The following is a 21846-nucleotide window of genomic DNA, read 5'->3' as shown; positions in this document are numbered from 1 at the left end:
TAGAATGATAGACAGAACGATATAATGATAGACAGAACGATAGAATGATAGACAGAACGATAGAATGATAGACAGAACGATAGAATGATAGACAGAACGATAGAATGATAGACAGAACGATAGAATGATAGACAGAACGATAGAATGATAGACAGAACGATATAATGATAGACGGACTTTCGGCCTTGAAATCAAACACTTCACCTTTAACAAAAATGCTTTCACATCAGCGTCTGCAAAGTGAGCTTTACTGCAGTTCCTCCGCTGAAGTGATTGACATTCACACGTTCAGATCCTCCACCTTCAATCTGCGCCGGCCTAATTCTGCCCAGCGCCGTAAAATATACATAAGCTGTCTTGAGCATTAGCAACTCTCTCTGGCACACACTTAAACCTAAACGTTATCAGTCCGTCAGGACGACCTGGCCAGACCAAACTCCACATGTCTCTCTCCATCAAACGCACAATCTCTCGCCCGTCAGTCTCCATGAACGGGCCTTATCGAGCCGACATTCAGTGTGTCTGCAGAAAAGAGCACTCTGTCTGTGTCACGATCAGGTTGTGTAAACACACACAAAGATGAAGATGAGAGCAAATAGGTAATCTTTAATAATACACACAGGTTAAGTCCAACATAGAGGCAAGCAGAGACCAGACCAGAGTCACACAAACAGAACTTATATAGTGAGAAGTGAAAATCTTCAACCAGATGGAACTGATATATTCTGAATTTTCTGGTCCAATCTGACCTCAGACCTGTAATGCTCCTGAATCATAATCACACACCTTTCGCTTGTTGGCCAGAGGAGAACTGAGAGACTGAGTCTGGGTTCTCCTGAGGTCTCTTTCTCCATTCTGTCAATGATGGAGGTTTGGTCCCTCGACACTGTCGCCTTTTTTCGCCTTGCTTAGTTGGGGACATTTAATTTAATATTACAACAATGTTATTGATCTGCCTGCATTGACACCATTATAAAGTCCTTCCGGAAAAACGCGATCGCATGATTTAGTGCATAATCAGCCAAATCCGCATATTTATGCAGGGGCCGCATTTTTTCAAATACGCCGCACTTTCGCCACATAAATTGCCGATTAAAGGTCCTTTCACACTGGACGCGATTTTGAAGCATGAATAATTCGCGCGATAGTTTTATTTTTTGATCAGCTGTTTGTGTAATGAGTGCTTCCACACCGAACGCGAATGTGCAGCGGCGAAAAAACTACTTTTATTTTTTTCGCGTCGATACCGATTTTTTTTTTACTTTTTCGGCGACAGAAAAGGCTTCAGCCAATTACATACAAGGAAACAAAGGCGAAGCTTGACGCTTTGGCCGCTCTGACGTAGCAGCATTATGTGCGAGAGAAGAGAAGTGCTAAAACTAAAAACAAGCAATACATTGAAACTAGAAACCTTTTAATAATGACAGCATTTTTATATTGCCTATTCCGCATCTCAACGCACGCATACCCTATCATTTATGACATGACGGTGTTTCTTACCAGCAAAAGAATGAGGCATGGGATAAAATAGCTGGGATAGTTGGTGTCTCCGGCGAGTTGATGAAGTGCGTGCTGATGATTTATAATATTTTTGACTAGGAGGGAAATAATTGATTTGGAATATTTTCAACATTCATGGTTGTGTGTTTCATATTATTTGTGCATGCATGTATAGGCCACACACCAGAGCATGTGCGTAAATAAAGCAGAGCGGGGGGATGCTTAAATAGACCTATTAGTTAAAAAACTCAAAGAAAACATATGTTTCATATATACGTTTAAATAATATAATGCTATTTTTTTTATTTCATCTATGTTGATGATCAATATGAAAAGGGAACCGCATGAGATGAGTATAAGGATCATAAGATCGAAAACATTTGGAATGGGTCAGACATAATTTTGGCCACTTATTAAGTTTTGTTTTGTAGAAAGCCTTTCTTTAAAGTGAATTTCGTTTTGTATAAATTGTATCTTAATTTTAATCAATGTTTTATCAACAAATTGCCTGGATTAATAGGAATAAGAAGCAAATATAGAAGACAATATAATTAGGACACGGAGGCGCCGGCGCGTGAACTGAAGCGCGTCTCATACCGAAAAACTGACAGAAAACACTTTATTAATAAACAATTCAAATGTTTAATGCATAATCCTTACTTTGGCCGGTTCTTTGTGGCAAAGTTTTAGCTACTTTACAAGATTAGCATACTCCCCTTCAGACTCTCTGTTCTTTGAGATTGGGTGCACACAAAACCTTCTTTTCTGTCTTTATAAAGAAAACGAAAAGCTCGTCTTCACTGGATGGTGATGATGATGATGATGATGATGATGAAGTGTCCGTGTTTTCTCAGCTGTCGGCGCGAAAGTTTTGCAATGTTGAAGCTCTGAACGTCGCAAATTCGCGTCGCGGCTGATGTGAATGGTTTTGACGCGAACTATTCGCACGCGAACTATTCTCTTTTCCGTTTCACTTTTCCGTTACGCGTCCGGTGTGAAAGGGCCTTTACGTGCAAAATATGCGGGGCTTGCATGATTTCATAATCCTTGCATTTTCATTGCAAAAAAAAATCACACATATCTTAGCAGAAAGTTGAAAAATGTTGTTTGCTTCACACGAGAGCCGCCGTTTCCCCCTGTTGCCATGGGAACGTTATGAAGTGACATAATTACGCGACGCGAACATCATCGAAAAGCTGTAAAACAGGAGCACACTTTATTTTTTTATATTTTATTTATTCATTTTTACAGAAGTTGTAGCATATTCCTTTTGTAAAGCTACAGAACTTGTTGGACTCATCAATGTTTTGTAAGTTTGATGTGTATACTAAGGTCTGAAATAAGAGAACTGAAATATTCCCAGCAGCACTTTCTGTGATGTATATGCTTGCTTATCGTAGGAAGTAATATGAAATGACTCTTTACAGTAAGGTAGGAGCCTAGTGAGAACAGGGTGTTGGGGGAATCACTTTTTTTTCTTCTCTTTTTCATCAAACTGCAGTTTTTGCAAATTCCCGCAATTTCATCGCATAAAATTGCATAAATATCCCGCATATTCCACTGCATTTTTAAAGAAAACGGGCCGCATAATCAAGGATTTTTGCCCGCAACAATCAAAAAAACTCAGCGTTTTTCTGGAAGGACTGAATATACAAGAACTGAACTGAGCTGGAAGATGACATCACGGTTTTCTCCAGACCGGCTATATCAGCCCGATCTCATGAAAGTGCGTATCTATACCACGAATTTAATTTCTCATGCCATTTATATGCCAAAAATAGTTTCTGTGTGTATATGATACGCAGTTTTCGCATGCATATGATGCGCACTTTTTGGCGTGTAATACACACGCACTCCACACACCTAATCCTACCCCAGAGATTTACAGTGCGTAGCATATGCACGCAAAAAAAAACATTTTTAGCGTATAAATAGCACGAGAAATTAAATTTGTGGTATAGATACGCACTTTCATGAGATCGTGTTGGATTTACAGGTGAAACTCGAAAAATTAGAATATTGTGCAAAAGTTAATTTATTTCAGTAATTCAACTTAAAAGGTGAAACTAATATATTATATAGACTCATTACATGCAAAGTGAGATATTTCAAGCCTTTATTTGTTATAATTTTGATGATTATGGCTTACAGATATGAAAACCTTTTCACAATATTCTAATTTTGAATTTGGGGTTTTCATAAGCTGTCAGCCATAATCATCAAAATTATAACAAATAAAGGCTTGAAATATCTCACTTTGCATGTAATGAGTCTATATAATATATTAGTTTCACCTTTTAAGTTGAATTACTGAAATAAATGAACTTTTGCACGATACTCAAATTTTTCGAGTTTCACCTGTATATAAATGAACTAAATTAATAACTTTTTTACAACAAAAATGAACCATCACTGACCTTACTCAAGCTGGACTGTGACGCTATTTTCTTCTAGAAACAAACCTTTTTTGCATTATTTTCCTGTTATCTCAGTAAAGCTGCTTTTGAAACACTCTGTATTGTAAAAAGCGCTATATAAATAAATGTGACTTGACTAGACGAGCTCAACAGCTGAGCCAATCTCCCGAGTGGACTTTTCCAATTACGATCCCAAGTGGGAACATCTAATGCACGGTGGCCAGAACAATGGCCCAGTTGGAAAGGCCGGTGAGATGTCTTCAATTGAGTAAGTGCAGCCTTAAATAGGTTTTTTTGATGGAAGAATGCACCACTCCCCTCCCTTTCCCGAGAAAACCCTTTCCCGTCAGGCCCCGTCAAGGGTCGCCCATCCCTCAGTCCCCTATAATGTAATCTGGAGTGTCTCCCAGAGCAGACGGGGCAGCGCAAACAGTATTAGTGTGTAAATGGAGGAAGGGTAATAAGGAAGCTCTTGGGCCGTGAGAGGACACTGAGCAGAAATAACTCGGGATGAGAGCCGGTTCCCAGACGCCCCTGTGTTCGTCTTCAATACTCAGCAGAGCTTATTATCCACCCATATATAAAGATCTCTCTAAAACAGGGGCAAACGCAGGAACCGCGCGGGGAATCAGGACACCAGGCCATTAAAATCTGTCGCTCTTGCTTTATTTATTTCACCGGGAATGTTTCACATTTCAATGTGGATATGTTGATTAATTAGCCTGGTCATTCATTAGTCGGTGTCTGTCTGGTTTCTGTCACTCTTTCTTTTCTTTGAAATGTTTCAAATGACTGCCTCTTCTGCATATATTCTCACTAGTTATATTTTTTATCACCTTGAATTCCCACTATATTTAACTACCCTCTTTCTAAGCTTTTGGATGGATGGATGGATGGATGGATGGATGGATGGATGGATGGATGGATGGATGGATGGATGGATGGATGGATGGATGGATGGATGGATGGATGGATGGATGGATAAATAGATGGATGGATGAGTGGATGGATGGATGGATAAAAACGAACAATAGACAGATAGATATATAGAAAGATAAAAATGAACAATAGATGGATGGATGGAGGGATGGATGGATAAATGGATGGATGGATGAGTGGATGGATGGATGATGGATGGAGGGATGGATAAATGGATGGATAGATGGATGGGTGAGTGGATGGATGGATGGATGGATGGATGGATGGGTGGATGGATGGATGGATGAGTGGATGGATAGATGGATGAGTGGATGGATGGATGAGTGGATGGATGAGTGGATGGATAGATGAGTGGATGGATAGATGGATGAGTGGATGGATAGATGGATGAGTGGATGGATGGATGAGTGGATGGATGGATGGAGTGGATGGATGGATGGATAGATGGATGGATGAGTGGATGCATGGATGGATGGATGGATGGATGGATGAATGGATGAGTGGATGGATGGATGGATGGATGAGTGGATGGATGAGTGGATGGATGGATGAATGGATGAGTGGATGGATGGATGGATGGATGAGTGGATGGATGAGTGGATGGGTGGATGGATGAGTGGATGGATAGATGGATGGATGGATGAGTGGATGGGTGGATGGATGGATGGATGAGTGGATGGATGGATGGATGGATGAGTGGATGGATGGATGAATGGATGAGTGGATGGATGGATGAATGGATGAGTGGATGGATGGATGGATGGATGAGTGGATGGATGGATGGATGGATAGATGGATGAGTGGATGGATGGATGGATGAGTGGATGGATGGATGGATGGATGGATGAGTGGATGGATGGATGGATGGATGGATGGATGAGTGGATGGGTGGATGGATGGATGGATGGATGAGTGGATGGATGGATGAGTGGATGGATGGATGGATGGATGAGTGGATGGATGGATGAATGGATGAGTGGATGGATGGATGATGGATGGATGAGTGGATGGATGGATGGATGGATGAGTGGATGGATGGATGGATGAGTGGATGGATGGATGAGTGGATGGATGGATGGATGGAGTGGATGGATGGATGGATAGATGGATGGATGAGTGGATGCATGGATGGATGGATGGATGGATGGATGGATGAGTGGATGGATGAGTGGATGGATGGATGAATGGATGAGTGGATGGATGGATGGATGGATGAGTGGATGGATGAGTGGATGGGTGGATGGATGAGTGGATGGATAGATGGATGGATGGATGAGTGGATGGGTGGATGGATGGATGGATGAGTGGATGGATGGATGGATGGATGAGTGGATGGATGGATGAATGGATGAGTGGATGGATGGATGAATGGATGAGTGGATGGATGGATGGATGGATGAGTGGATGGATGGATGGATGGATGGATAGATGGATGAGTGGATGGATGGATGGATGAGTGGATGGATGGATGGATGAGTGGATGGATGGATGGATGGATAAGTGGATGGGTGGATGGATGGATGGATGGATGAGTGGATGGATGGATGGATGGATGGATGAGTGGATGGATGGATGGATGGATGGATGAGTGGATGGATGGATGAATGGATGAGTGGATGGATGGATGATGGATGGATGAGTGGATGGATGGATGGATGGATGAGTGGATGGATGAGTGGATGGATGGATGGATGGATGAATGGATGAGTGGATGGATGGACGGACAGATACTGACTCTGTTTTCTCCTGTTCTCCTCAGATCTGCTCATCAGGACAGTGGAGAGTGTGTTTGTGTTCCAGGAGAGCGAGGAGAGCGACTCTGCGTACGACGCTATAGTGGTGGAGCAGTGGACCGTCTTACATGTGAGTCTCACGGGTTCCATCGCTGTTCCTCAAACTGCTGTTGTAACATATATTACACTGTTGTAATTGTTTGCGCAAACTACTAAAAAGCATTTAATTACGCAAAACTGAAGAAAACATTCAGGAAGCGCAGCATGAACTGTTACTGTACAGAACTTTGTGTGTGTGTGTGTGTGTGTGCGCGCACGCGTGTGATTGTGTGTGTGTGTCCGTTCTATCCCGGTGGAGACTTAAACCTGAATACACACACACTCATGTGGACTCGTGTCACTGTGAGCCTAAATTAAGGAAACAAGCTTATAAATCATACAGAATGAGTTTTTTTGAAAATGTAAAAATGCAGAAATCTTTGTGTGATGCGTATTTAGGGGTAGGGTAAGTGTGTGTGTGCGTGCGCGACTGTGCGCGCGTGTGTGTGTGTGAGAGCGCGCACACCGGCCAGTGTTGTGTTAGTTAGCACTGTGTACTGATGCTATCAGCGTAATCGAGTTTTGAGCTTTATTTTATAATCCTTCAGCTCTCGATCTCTCTCTTCTACTCGGCCATGACGGTGTTTCTGAGTGGAAGGACACACTGTTTCTGCCCGGCATTATTCAGCAGCGCCACTCGCCCGACAGCCTGCATTCAAACCTAAGTCAACACGATTGTAACCTAACGATCCTGTAAATTGCATCCAGTAGTAACATAAGTGCAAGTACATGTTGATGTATATTCCGGACATGCGAATCATACAGATATCGACAGATTCCTCCTCGGACAGAAGGTATTTCACTAACGCAGTGAGACGTTTTGAATTGATATGTTCAGCTCTGTCTGCCGTCAGCCCATCAATCACTGTCTCGTTTTCTGTCACTGATATTTCTGCCTTCAATGAGCCGGTGTGTTTATTTCAAACGTCTCGTGAATCATGTTTCTATAATAGCATCAGACAATCACTGCACATTATTCATTCATTCACTGGTGAAGAAGTGACTTTTTAATGTAGCGCTACAAATAATAATTTATGATGATACCATTTTAAGATATTGATTGTTTATTCATTTATTAATTTCAGTTAGTTGTGAATATATATATATATATACACACACAATGTTTTTTTTTTAAGTTGGTTAATAAATTGTAGTTAGTTAAATGCAGTATTTTTGCATTTATTTATTATAATAATATAATATAGGCTAATATAATATAAAATAATCTATGTAGGCATGCATGTATGTGTGTGTGTGTATGTATATATATAATTTTGGTTAATAAATTGTAGTTAGTTAAATGCAGTATTTTTGCATTTATTTATTATAATAATATAATGTATGTAGGCATGTGTGTGTGTGTGTGTGTGTGTGTCTGTGTATATATATATAGTCTATATTTATAAGTTTACAAACTAGTTACTTAATAAATGCAGTATTTTGCATTTATTTATTATAATAATATAATATAGGCTAATATAATATAATATAAAATAATCTATGTAGGCATGCATGTATGTGTGTGTGTGTATATATATATATAATTTTGGTTAATAAATTGTAGTTAGTTAAATGCAGTATTTTTGCATTTATTTATTATAATAATAATATAATATAATGTATGTAGGCATGTATGTATGTATGTGTGTATATATATATATATATATATATATAGCCTATAATTATAAGTTTACAAACTAATTACTTAATAAATGCAGTATTTCTGCATTTATTTATTTGAATATTTCCACATAAGATGATGTGTACATATAAAAACACAACTAAATGAATGAATGCATTCAAAATTGAATATTTAACTAAATAAATCAATTGATATCATCATTCAAAATTATACCTATAAATAGTATGGAAATGTTTGTATGCACGAGCCTCCGAAGCACTTGTACCGGAGTAACTGAGCCTTGTTTGTTCAATACGAGTCAAATTGAGTGAGGACTCTATTCTTGTCGTAAAGGAAAATCAATAGGCAGTGTAACCTTGGACATGTAATGCAATGAAGGCGCTCCGTCACTAAAGCTCAGCGCCTGAAACACAACCACAGGAAAACAGTTTTCCATTCTAGATTTCCTTGAGGAATAATCCTTGAAGATTTACTCACAGCAACACTTATTAGTTTTGATCCACTGAGAAGGAAATTGCCTTAACAGCTTTTTATCACACTCTCTCTCCGTTTATAAGGGTGTGTTGTTAAGAGGAGAGCCGCGTACTTCAGTGCAGTCGCAGGAACGTATGGACTCCTGTTTGTGCCTGTAAAGTAAAAAAGGTCATGGTGAGGTCACAGGGTTCAGACTACACCATATTTTGGTTGCTTCCCCCAACCAATCATTGCTTGGCATCTTTAACGACGTGCGTGATGTCACCGAGAAGGCGTGTCATGAGAAATCGAGTCCCACCCCCCTCTAAGAATTGCCCGTTCGCAAAGCCCCGCCCCCTTTAGTTAGACCCGCCCCTGTTGCTCTCACACACACCCTGTTCTCACGCAGTGAAACACACATCGCGGAGCAGAGAGGACACTGACAACACACTGACAGACCAGCTTACTTTTGATATGAAACAAAGTCTCAACTTTCAAATTTGGTAATTTTGTTAAGAAATTTAAACAATAAATACCGTTTTGTGGCTCTTTAATGTGTCTGACAGATCACTCAGTTAAAGCTGCTCGTGAACCGATCATCTCTTCCTTCTAGTTCATTCATAGCATCAAATAAACATGAATGAACATCAGAAGGAATGTTGTTTTAACCGTGGAAAGACATTTTTCACGTTCAAATCCTCCGACGTTAATCTACTAACTCTCCCGACTGCTTTGTCAGACAAAAATGGCGGATTCGGCGGATGCCGGATTATGATTGGTCAGATCGCCTGTCAATCAAACTCCCTGCGAAGGGTCAATTGGGTCTCCTTTAGGACCCAGGCGGTAATGCCTGATCAAAAGCCTTTGTCACGATTTCTTGACTAATTACAACCTATTTAATATAAAAATGAATGCCTATTGCGTAATAAAACAAACACAACCATATGGAAGCGTATTGCAAAAAGTTTTTGCTCTGTTTTTCTAAATTAATGACTTAATTATCTAAAAATTATGAGTAACTCATTAATTCATAAAAACAGAGTGAAAAAAATGTTTTTCAAGAAAAATGTATCTCATAATTCTGAGATAATTAACTCGTTAATTAAGAAAAACAGTAGTTTTTTTTTTTTCTTCAAGTGAATGCAATACGCTTCCGTACAACCATGCCTAGCAATGTATTTTTTTTTACACGGATTGTTGCAACATACTATGTTCTGTAAAAGTAATTTAATAATAATTTAATGTGGTATAGTATATTATAATAGTTAGAATTGTCATGCTAAGGATACACATTTCTAAATATTCTAAATAAAAGACACAGGTTGTACTGAATGTCAGCTTGCTTATTTTGCTCAAGATCAGGATTTATTGAGTCCACATGTCATGCAAACAAGAAACTGCTTCTAACCACAGCTCGAGATCTGTCGCTCAAACACACAACTCTGCGATGCTGTTTGCGAATGTTCGTACGATGGTTTCGTGAAACACCGACTCGTTAAACTGCTGATAACGACGGAACTTGCAACCATAGTTGGCTAACGATGCTTTTGGGAAACGGGCCATTGAAGACGCACTCGCACTGTGAAATCTAGTCCCGACTATGGGAGAATCCGATTTAGTTTTGAAGCATGTCGACATCTGTATTGAAAGCAGTTTTTCTACTGCTTGGATTGGATTTATTCAACTATAAAGGCTGGGAATAAGGCATAATATCATAAAACTCTTTCTCACTGGATCATGATGAGAGAGATTTAACAACGTTGACCAAGTTAACCAAGCTAATAAGTTAACGTAGAGTTGACCGTTTGAAGCACTCAGCGTAACCCAATTAGAGCTTGAATAAGATTACGATAACGCGATCGCATAAGGATGCCGATAACACAATCAGCAAAGTGTTGTGCATGAGAAAAACACTCAACAATGTCTCAACAAAGTCAAAGGCAGTTCAAGTTGCTGCAAGAGAAACATCAAAGTAGGAGCTTCAATGAAACGCCATTATGTTCCCTGAGCCATATAATTTTCCTCTGGCATTATATATTTAGTATGTAGTTAGAGCTGAAGGTAAAGTTTGAAGGTCAGTGCAGTCACTGGAGCAGTGTGATATCTAGACTGTAGATAGGCCATTAAAACACGTCCTTTGGCAATGTAACCTTTATGGCTCCTGTGGAGGTGAGGAAAACATGCGACCTGCCGTTTCAAAGAACACTTTTCTTTGTCTGTGTGAATGTGGCTGAACTACACGACTCGCAAACGGAACAAAATCAGATTTTCAAATCTTTCATTAGCAGTGGGATGAGTCTTTTTCCACATAAACTGAGTTTTTAGTAACTTTATGATGTGCGTGCGAGGTTTTAATGCAGGCGGTTGCTGTCAGAACGTGAGAGTATATACAGTGAAACCAACATTTAATTCAGAGACCTTCAACATTTCTCACATTATCACAGTTTATTCACTATAGTTTAGAAAAAGGTTAGAAGGCAAAAGAGTTATCATTTGATATTTGACTGGTTTTGTCCGTCCTTCTGTTAGACTCTCACACATGAATTATGTTGAATATCTGTCAGCTGTTAAATTTAACTACACAATTAGATAATACCAATTTAGCTCAACCAGTGACCAAGCAATGCTTCATGTTGTTCAGTCTGTGTGTAAAAAGGTCGCATTAGCAATTAAAGAAAAAACACATGATCAGGTCAAAATGTCTGAATAATTTGTGGTCCCAAATTTTATAAATGTTACTTGTAGTCACTGTATGAAGAATATTTGGGTGTAATATGTCACAGTTTACTTTATTTTGCTCTCCTCACTTACATAAATGAACTATAGTGTCCTGCACACACTAGTAAAAAAATATATCAAAAATGATATCTGGTCTGGTGTCTGAATTATTTTTGGTTTGACTGTATATAGCAAAGCACAGGCAGCTGAACGTCTATGACACGTACGGCGTTCTGTGGACCCCGGGTAGAAAAGTGTGATATAGGTGTAAAATAAAAAGCTATTTTTGGTTGTCGAGAATGGAAGTGTGTGTGAGCTGATATCTGCTTCTTTGACTGAAAAGGTTAAATACAAAAATAGATCTCTCAGGTCTTCTGGCGCAGTCTTTGATATTTTTCCCTTAAAAATGTTTTTTAATCATGTTTTGGAGGAAGTTTGGGGTTGGTTTAAACTCTTGGTTGAAGACTCATTCTGCTCACTGAGGCTGCATTTTGATAAATACAAAACAGTAATATTGTGAAATATTTTTACAATTTAAAATACTGTTTTCTATGTGAATATATTGTGAAATGCAATTTATTAGGGCTGGGTATCGAGTGCGATATTTTTTGGGCGCCGACCGAATTGCCTCGATACCATCGAGTATCAAAACATCTCTTGTCGTTCAGTACCAAATTTCGATACCTAAGGGGTTAATCTCACAACGTCAGTGAGCCAATTAGCATGAAGCATGATGTGGCAAGACATCAAGGAAAAACACCGGTTACGCCCAGAGACGTGGCTCTCACGAGAGGCTGTAGTGTGTAAGAGTCCCAACTCCTATAGATGGAAAAGATCAAAAGTGTGGCTACATTTCACCAGGCTCGATGTCAACAGCGTGCGATGCAATATTAGCGACAAGATGATTGCTGCCAAGACCGGCAACAAGACAAATCCCGACAAATAGTTTAGGCTATTCGCCTCACAGACATGAGAAATACAGGCATATAGAAAGCTTGAAATGTCTAAAAAAACGATACTCTGATTATGTAATCCAAATAAAAGGTGCATTTCTCTCTATAGGCGTTCACTATTCTGCGGAGATGACGAGTCGGCAACGTCAACTTCATCTTTGCAGCCAACACTGACTCAGAAAACACTAGTTTATTAACAAACAATTTAAATGTCTCCTTGATATTTTTTCCCCGACACATTCATAATCATTAGGCTACTTTTGTTTTGCGCTTGAGCGCGAGGCATATATTACGGCCCCTAGTGGCCTTTATGAGTCTTTGAGTCTGTAAAAAAAAAGTCAACAAAATTAAAAAAAATAATAAAACCAAATCTTTTTTTAGGTAATATTTAATGTAATCTTGTTAAAACGGATTTCATAAAATTGGTATCGGAAAAAGAAACGTTCAGGAACCGGTATCGAAGTCAAGGTATCGGTATTGAACATTTTTGAATGATACCCAGCCCTATTTATCAGTGTTGCTTTTGAAAACACCACAACGTTGACACTTACACAAAGTCAACCAACAAATTACGTAAACGTAATACAGTCCTCTAAATATAGACAGAAAGAAATCGCACACATCAGCTTCAATTGACCCTAAGTTCTTAATATACACTCCTGGGGCCTCATTTATAACCATTGCGTACGCACAAAACACGCCCTGAAAGAGGCGTACGCCACTTCCGACTAGGGGTGCTCCGATCAGGATTTTTGGGGCCGATCACCGATCGCCGATTACTGGAAGCTGTATCACCCGATACCGATCGCCGATTACTGGAAGCTGTATCACCCGATACCGATACCGATCACCGATTACTGGAAGCTGTATCACCCGATACCGATACCGATCGCCGATTACTGGAAGCTGTATCACCCGATACCGATCGCCGATTACTGGAAGCTGTATCACCCGATACCGATCGCCGATTACCGATTACTGGAAGCTGTATCACCCGATACCGATACCGATCGCCGATTACTGGAAGCTGTATCACCCGATACCGATCGCCGATTACTGGAAGCTGTATCACCCGATACCGATACCGATCACCGATTACTGGAAGCTGTATCACCCGATACCGATCGCCGATTACTGGAAGCTGTATCACCCGATACCGATACCGATCACCGATTACTGGAAGCTGTATCACCCGATACCGATCGCCGATTACTGGAAGCTGTATCACCCGATACCGATACCGATCACCGATTACTGGAAGCTGTATCACCCGATACCGATCACCGATTACTGGAAGCTGTATCACCCGATACCGATCACCGATCGCCGATTACTGGAAGCTGTATCACCCGATACCGATACCGATCGCCGATTACTGGAAGCTGTATCACCCGATACCGATACCGATCGCCGATTACTGGAAGCTGTATCACCCGATACCGATACCGATCGCCGATTACTGGAAGCTGTATCACCCGATACCGATCAACGATCGCCGATTACTGGAAGCTGTATCACCCGATACCGATCAACGATCGCCGATTACTGGAAGCTGTATCACCCGATACCGATACCGATCGCCGATTACTGGAAGCTGTATCACCCGATACCGATACCGATCGCCGATTACTGGAAGCTGTATCACCCGATACCGATACCGATCGCCGATTACTGGAAGCTGTATCACCCGATACCGATCAACGATCGCCGATTACTGGAAGCTGTATCACCCGATACCGATAGCCGATTACTGGAAGCTGTATCACCCGATACCGATCACCGATTACTGGAAGCTGTATCACCCGATACCGATACCGATCACCGATTACTGGAAGCTGTATCAACCGATACCGATACCGATCGCCGATTACTGGAAGCTGTATCACCCGATACCGATACCGATCGCCGATTACTGGAAGCTGTATCACCCGATACCGATACCGATCGCCGATTACTGGAAGCTGTATCACCCGATACCGATACCGATCGCCGATTACTGGAAGCTGTATCACCCGATACCGATACCGATCGCCGATTACTGGAAGCTGTATCACCCGATACGGATCACCAATTACAGGGTCTATTTGAAGACTTTTTTTATCACGTAGCATTTAACAACAATGTACATTAAGTATTACATTTAAGAGAAGACAATGCATCATGAATTGACACCTGTGTATTTATTTATTTGCAAGCAACATGTATTAACATAGCAGCTTGGTTATTGGGAGCAGCTTAGGGCTTGACACACAACTTTCCTATAGAATATAAAATAAAATAAATAAAAGACAGAACATCTGAGTCTTTAAATTTAGCTTTAGACTACTTTAAACTAAAAACAGCAACAAAAAAGGCTATAGCCAAAATAATGTTTTGAGTCAGTCAGCCATCAGTTTTTCTAATACACTTAAAGGCACACCGCGGAACTTTTGGCCACTAGTGGCGCTCGACCTGTAACTTTCACGTCTAGCGTCCCTAGAGGCCACAAGCTCCGCAGCACTGTCGCAAAAGTCAACAAACAGTCAACCGGTCAGCCCATAGACAGTGGGTCAGCCTCCCGTGTCTTTAGATTGTGTGCAGTGTTTGAGGCGGGCAGCCTTGCCGCGCTCGATTCCCTTATGGTGTGTTCACACCGAACGCGAATTTAATTATTTGCGCGAGTAGATTACATACAAAGTCAATGCAAAGACGCGAATAGACGCATCATTCGCGCCGGGCGTTGCGAATGACGCGAATTGGGCGACGCGTTTGCCGCGAATGTCTTCCGCGCAAGTTGAAAAATTTGAACTCGAGCGAATGTTCAAGCGTCTAACTAGACGCGATAGACGCGTATTTGACGCTCTATTCGCGTTCGGTGTGAACACACTATTACACTGCACACGTCTGCGGCGCATTACGGCTGCGACACGGCTACCGGAGCTGATCGCGGCCATTCTAGTCAATGCGTGTGTTTACACCGGCCGCGAAGCGGCGCGTTTCAGAAGCTTCCCAGAAGTGAGTTGGCACTGTGTGAAGGACGGAATAAAACCGTGTCGCAGCCGTAATGCGCCGCAGACGTGTGCAGTGTAAATGAGGGGTTATAGCAGTCTGCTGAGAGAGAGCGAGCGGGGCGAGCCCCGTGGGGCTTAGTGCTAACATGTCTGTGAGTGAATGTGGGCGCGGGACGGTGGGCACATTTCTACTGCACTAAAAACACCGTCGGCCTGAGCTGACTGTAACTTATGTGTGTTGGTTTCGTTTTACAGAAACCGTGGGACATGTTGTGTGTAGTGTTTGTGGGCACTGAGTCGTTGGCACGTTCACTACATTTAATGTACATTTGACATGAGTCGACTATTTGTGCGAGCCCTGCACTGTGGCGGGCTGTGTTTGTGTGTAGAAATGAACAATGGGCTGTGGGCATTTTATTACACTCATAACACCATCGGCTGTGGCCGGAATACCAGAAAATACTACACTACTTATATGATTTATCTGGGTCACCTTGGAAACGGCATTTGTGTGCAGGCAAGCGTCAGCATCGGTCGGGCACCCCTCCTCCTCCTGTAGCTCACGCCAGCGAGCGAACGCTGGACCAATGGTGATCCTCGTCCTGGCTTTACATTTGTCACTATGCTTTTTCTTTTTTTTTTTAGTGTCCTCTGACAAAACCTTTGCCTTCTTCCTTGTAGCTGTTGGTTCGGCCATGACGAAAACATACAGACGGCAATCAAACGCGAGTTGAACACTCACGTCAGAATCTGAGGAAGTTGTGGGTGGTGGGGGAAGTGACGTATGCCGTAAAGCGGTTGAATTTTGTAGTTCTTTTTGTGCTCGGGTTCCTACCCGAAACCCGAAGTTACATAGTGCTAGGAAAAGCGATACAGACACCTTCAGGCTACGGCAGACGTGTCATTCAACCTATTGTAAGTCGATGTACCATCTCAATGGGTTTTGGTAATATATTATAAAGGTTGAAAAGTTCCACAGTGTGCCTTTAAAGGACCACAGGTAGTAAAGTGCACAGCAACAAAAAACAAAACAAAAACTTTGCTTTTTTCTGGGATGCTTAGTCAGATTTTGTGGGCATTTAGAGAGGAAGAGAGAGGTAGAGAAACCTTTTTTTTGTGTGTGTGTGTGTGTGTGTGTGTGTGTGTGTGTGTGTGTGTGTGTGTGTGTGTGTGTGTGTGTGTGTGTGTGTGTGTGTGTGTGTGTGTGTGTGTGTGTGTGTGTGTGTGTGTGTGTGTGTGTGTGTGTGTGTGTGTGTGTGTGTGAAGAACCCTTGCAAAATTATTTTAAACAGATTAAGAAAGCCACCACTACTGGTCACATCTATGGTTAGATTGATTTTTTTTTTTTAGATCCAGTGAAGTCTGTCCCACCATGTACCTAATATAAATAAATAAAACATCTTCAGTTAACTAGCAGATCATTCATTTAGTTCGCTATTAAATAGAGGGAATGCATTAACGTCACTTCCCCGCCGGAACACGCCCCCCTCAGCGGGACTGAGTGGCAGAAGAGCTGCTGCGTGACTGGAGTTAATAGGGGAAACTGCGTTAACGCGAGTAAAACAAACTATTATCAGTTTAAACTAAAAGTTGGACTCGATATAGTGTTCCTTACAACTTATCAAAGATCCAGTGATCCATGGATATTGACATGCAGCCAGGGGCGTAATTTGTGGGGGGGATGGGGGGGATATAACCCCCCCAATATTTAAATCTATGCATTACAACCCCCCCATTATTTATACCATGATCACAATATCAGGAGGCATACCCAAACTTCAACCCCCCCAATGTTCAAACCAAATCTACGCCCTTGCATGCAGCCAGGAATCGTGTTTCCTGACATTTATATGTGCCTGATTTCGACGCCGGGGAAATAAATGAAGAAAATTTGCCTGTAAACGTTTTATATAAATACAATATAGATAGGTCTAAATCCGAGTGATCACTTACATTAATGTTATACTGTATATCATCATATCGTCCAGCCCTAAAACTTGTATAGTTTTTTGTCAGTGTTTATTTAAAAACATCCAATTATGCAGAATATAGTCTGTTCTGTAGCTTTTTGCAGTCTGTAAAAATATACAGTACCTCAGATTTCTGGTCAAATCTAGTTGTACAGTCAATCGCAAAGCTCTTTCCCGTTTTAGATGTGTTTTGTGTGATTTTCACGGCATTCACGCTGAAAACAAATGCTGCCGCTCAGTCTTTTTGCCACTTGTGGGCGTGACCGCATTCACTCCGGCCGACGGTGACGTCATGCGCATACCCTCTATAAGAAATCTAGCGCTAAAATGTGTTTTTGAACTCAAGCTGCGCGCTCGATCAGTGTCATGGATACAGTGCTCTGTGCCTCGCGCAGGCTTCACTCGGACGCGCGCTTCAATCTGTCGCCGTTGCGGACTCTATTCATTCCGGTGAAATCACAAAATAAAACACAAACGTGTCCTTGCTTGATATAACTGTAACCACTGATGAACACATTCAGTTTTGGTGAGAGAAAAAAATATGTACGGGTGAGGATTAGAACCCGTAACCTCTGACACGCATGGCAAAAGATCTCCCACTAGACCACTGAAGAACTCAAACGTAAATTGCGGATCAATGGATTGATACGGGTTGAGCAGAGAGGCAGCACAGTTTGACAAGCGGCCGCGGCATGGTACACACATTGCAGATTGCTAATGAATTGTTTTTTCACACACCTTGTAGAATTGCCAGACCGGTGAAGCCATTTTTACCAGGACGTAAAAAAATTGTCTCGCGAGTTTTGCGTCATCTGATCGGCTTTTCTGGATCGGCCTTTATAGAGACCGCCGATCACGCATCCCAAAGCAATTATCGGCCGATTATGATCGGCGACCGATCAATCGGAGCACTCTTACTTCCGACACATAAGTTGTGATTTATAAAAACAAACTTGACGGGAAAATTTGCGCACATGCACGCAAACTCTGACCCATGCGTACGAACGTTTTGGAGATGGAGCAGTTTGGCGACACCGATGGTGAGCTTGAGGTAAACGTCTTTTTGGTCACTTTTAGACCGAAAATCTAAAGAAAATTATACATATACAGAAAGATAATACAAATATAATTTCACTCACCAAGCCTATCACTTGGAGCAAATATCCATCCCTTCTTAAATGTCCGCGCCAGCGAGCGTGTTGGGCCGTTTAGAGAAACTGTCGCATATATAGCCTATCTAACGGCAGATGAAGGAAAACCGTAAATCTTCATTATGAGTCCAAATAATAAATACAGTGCATGTTCACAATAACAGATTAAATAAATAAAAGAATGATTTAAACTATGTTTTACTTCTGATATAAACATTTAGATTTAATATATGCCATTCTCATTAATGGAGTTAAACACTTAAACTACATGAAATCATTACTGAGAAGTTACATTTTTTTATATTCAATAAATAGAAATATTTGTTGTGGATGCAATGCTGTTTTGAACACTTTTCCTCTGGCATGCTGTGTGTTTTAATGTTTTAACTACAGAGATAATTGCTTATCATGATAATAGCAGATTGTCTGAGAAAATAGTTTCGTGCAAATAATGCACAACAAGGTCTATCTGTTTCCATTAAAAATATAAATAAATTAAAAATACTATTTGGCCAGTGGAAAAGATTGAGAAAAACTTTCTCTGAAATGTATTTTACACTATTTGATTTATATATTCAAACACAAGGCAAGGATGGCACATCTTATATTTTTCTAATGTCTGGTACCGTTAAACGTTATCACGTGGATAAATAATCACATGCAAATGATATGCAGATGAGGATATGCATAGTGTTGTCAGCTCCATATATGGTTATTTCGGGGTGGAGACGCATGTGCGCACAATCTTCCGCTGACTGGGATTTATAAAGTGAATTCTGCGCAGGTTCTGGCGTACGCACGGTTTTATAAGTTTAAATATTTTTTTTGCGTATGCCATTTTTGGCTTTCGGGCGCACGTACACTTTTAGTAAGGATCCTACACACAGTTTTAGAAATGAGACCCCATGTCTTACAATGAATGATCCCTGCACATTATTAAAGAAATGTCTTTGTAAACTTTCATTAAAGGTTTCTCCACCTCTGAAACCTTTTTCTGTCCTGGATGACATCATATCCTCTCCTCAAACCATCGGACTCAATGCTTTATCTCACAATCCAATCAATTACTGATGGATAAAATCTAGTATTTTCTCATTAATCATCCTTCTTCACTCTGAAATGCACCACATTATGAAAGCAGACTGTTATGTTGACTTTACAAATCTCTTTTTTGCTGGTTCTGCTCTATTTCACTCACCTCCATGTTGAAAGAGTGTAGCACTTTAACAACATGTAGATGTTCACACAATCTCGCAGCAACGGAAAGCCATTAAACAGACCATATTTTCTCAACTCTCCTCCACTTTTAAGTCTGTGGAGCCGTTAACAGGGTCCACTACTGGGACGTCTTCCAACAAAAACCTCTTCTCACATATCTGGATTCCCCAAAGGATTGGCCTTGGCCAATGCAAATACCCCAAAAAACATTTAAACAGAAACCTGGGCCTCTCAACACACGATAGACAACAATGTCATCCAATCTAGGCAAAAGGGCTTCATAACTAGGAGGGGTGTTGAAACACAACCTCCACAAAAGACTAAACTAAGAAGAGTCTGGCTCTGTCCCAAAGACTACGTGGGCAGAGATTCTGTAGGCTGTTCAGAAAGGTGATTTTGAGGCAGCATCACGTGTGTTCTGCACACTGAAGGCATTCCCACAATGCATTGTGACAAATATACAGTATACACACACTCCTGGGCAAAAAAAAAAAAAGTGCCAAGCCAAAATATTTAGGGATGCACCGATATGAACATTTTGGCCGATAACCGATAATTCTTTATGTTTGAAAGCCGATAACCGATATATATATATATATATAAATCCAAATTTGTATTCATTTTTTTGAGAGCCTGATTACTAAAACAAAATTCTCACCATTAAAAGCCAGGTACATGTTCTCATTATAATTTTATGTAGCCAATATGACAGACTTGCGCTGCACATGTCGCACTGAACCGTATTTTCCTTCTTTGAATTTATTCCAGTCATATGTCAAGCAATTCAAAAGTTGAACAGTGCACATCTAAAGTGTCTCAGCTGAAGGAAATAATCCATAATTTATTGGTTTTAATATATCGGCCAAATTTTCTTATCGGGCCGATAACGATAATATTAAAAATTATCATATATCGGCAATATGGTGGCCGATACATCGTGCATCCCTACAAATATTTAGTGGTCTTTTAATGGTCAAAATGTTAATCACAAATCAATAGTCAGGTAATTAGCAGGAATTGCACAAATACTGTAGATAATAAACAATGCTTTTCAGGTCTAACAGTCTTTAGATACAGATTACGTACAGAAATTGAATAAAGTAATCAAATGTAAAATAACACAAATTAAATTAAATATAAAAGTTTTTGCAGTGAGTCTTTTGTTGTTTGATTAACATTAAAAACAGACTTTAAGACAATGCACAGATCCAATATAATGATGCTGTTACACATGCATTTTCTTTCTTGACTGTTTACGTTCACTTAAGACATAACCGACTATGGCTCACTGGGGTTTCTGTCAGACGCGTGCGTGCAAGGTATATTTCGCGTCTTCTTGCGCTTGAACGTTTTTTCCTTGAAAAAATGCAAATGAGCCCCGCCTCCACTCACTCACTCAGAAATCCACTTGTTGACGATCACACGTTGATCTGATTGGTTACAAGGTAGTTTGTGACGTCCGAATTTTTTTTTTTTTTTTTACTCTCTTTGGTTCACAACAGTTTTAAGGAGAAAATACTCAGCAATGGTATTGACTTATGAATTTGTACATGGTTTGTCTAAACAAAAACACTACATAGACATAAAAAAACATTAAAAGCTGGATTTTCACCACAGGGGGACTTTAAGACAATTAAAACCTTAGTGTTTAGCCATTTTAGGCTTGGTCCTTTTTTTGCCAAGTGTGTGTGCGTACGTGTATACATTCAGTTCTTAAAGGTATCAAAATAAATAAATAATATTTCAACCAATCTACCGAATAAAACCTAATAACTGTGTGTGCTGCTGTGCATATGTAACGTTTTACAAAAACAGCCACTTATTAGGAAGGTTCGATTCGTTAAGTTGTTGTCTTAGAAGGCAGCTGCTTATGTAGGCAGTCAAAAGGAAGTCGCCATTTTGTTATCTTTTCTGAACTTTCCAGAGTGACTCACGTATAAACGTACCGTGTATTCATGCAAGGCTGTGCCAAAACCTGTGGCATATAATTGCAAGTGAAGCATTATCATCTAGCGCTGTCTTGTGTTTTCATCATGAGTGTGCGCGCGTGGCTGACACACGAC

At 40.6% G+C, this 21846-nt stretch overlaps 1 protein-coding gene across 1 annotated transcript in view; it reads left to right on the top strand.

The window, feature by feature from the left end:
- LOC130076210 (raftlin) overlaps positions 1–21846 on the top strand; it is a 92810-nt gene that overhangs the window by 54839 nt on the left and 16125 nt on the right. The window contains exon 5 of the mRNA XM_056241205.1: positions 6616–6719. Coding sequence (XP_056097180.1) covers positions 6616–6719 — 104 coding nt within the window. The remainder of the gene's footprint in view (positions 1–6615; positions 6720–21846) is intronic.

Source organism: Rhinichthys klamathensis, unplaced genomic scaffold (assembly GCF_029890125.1).
Source record: "Rhinichthys klamathensis goyatoka isolate OS25496 unplaced genomic scaffold, OSU_Roscu_1.1 h1tg000634l_1, whole genome shotgun sequence".
Lineage (NCBI taxonomy): Eukaryota > Metazoa > Chordata > Actinopteri > Cypriniformes > Leuciscidae > Rhinichthys > Rhinichthys klamathensis.
Note: the sequence above shows the minus strand (reverse complement) of the source record. Positions and strands in the feature narration are given on the sequence as shown.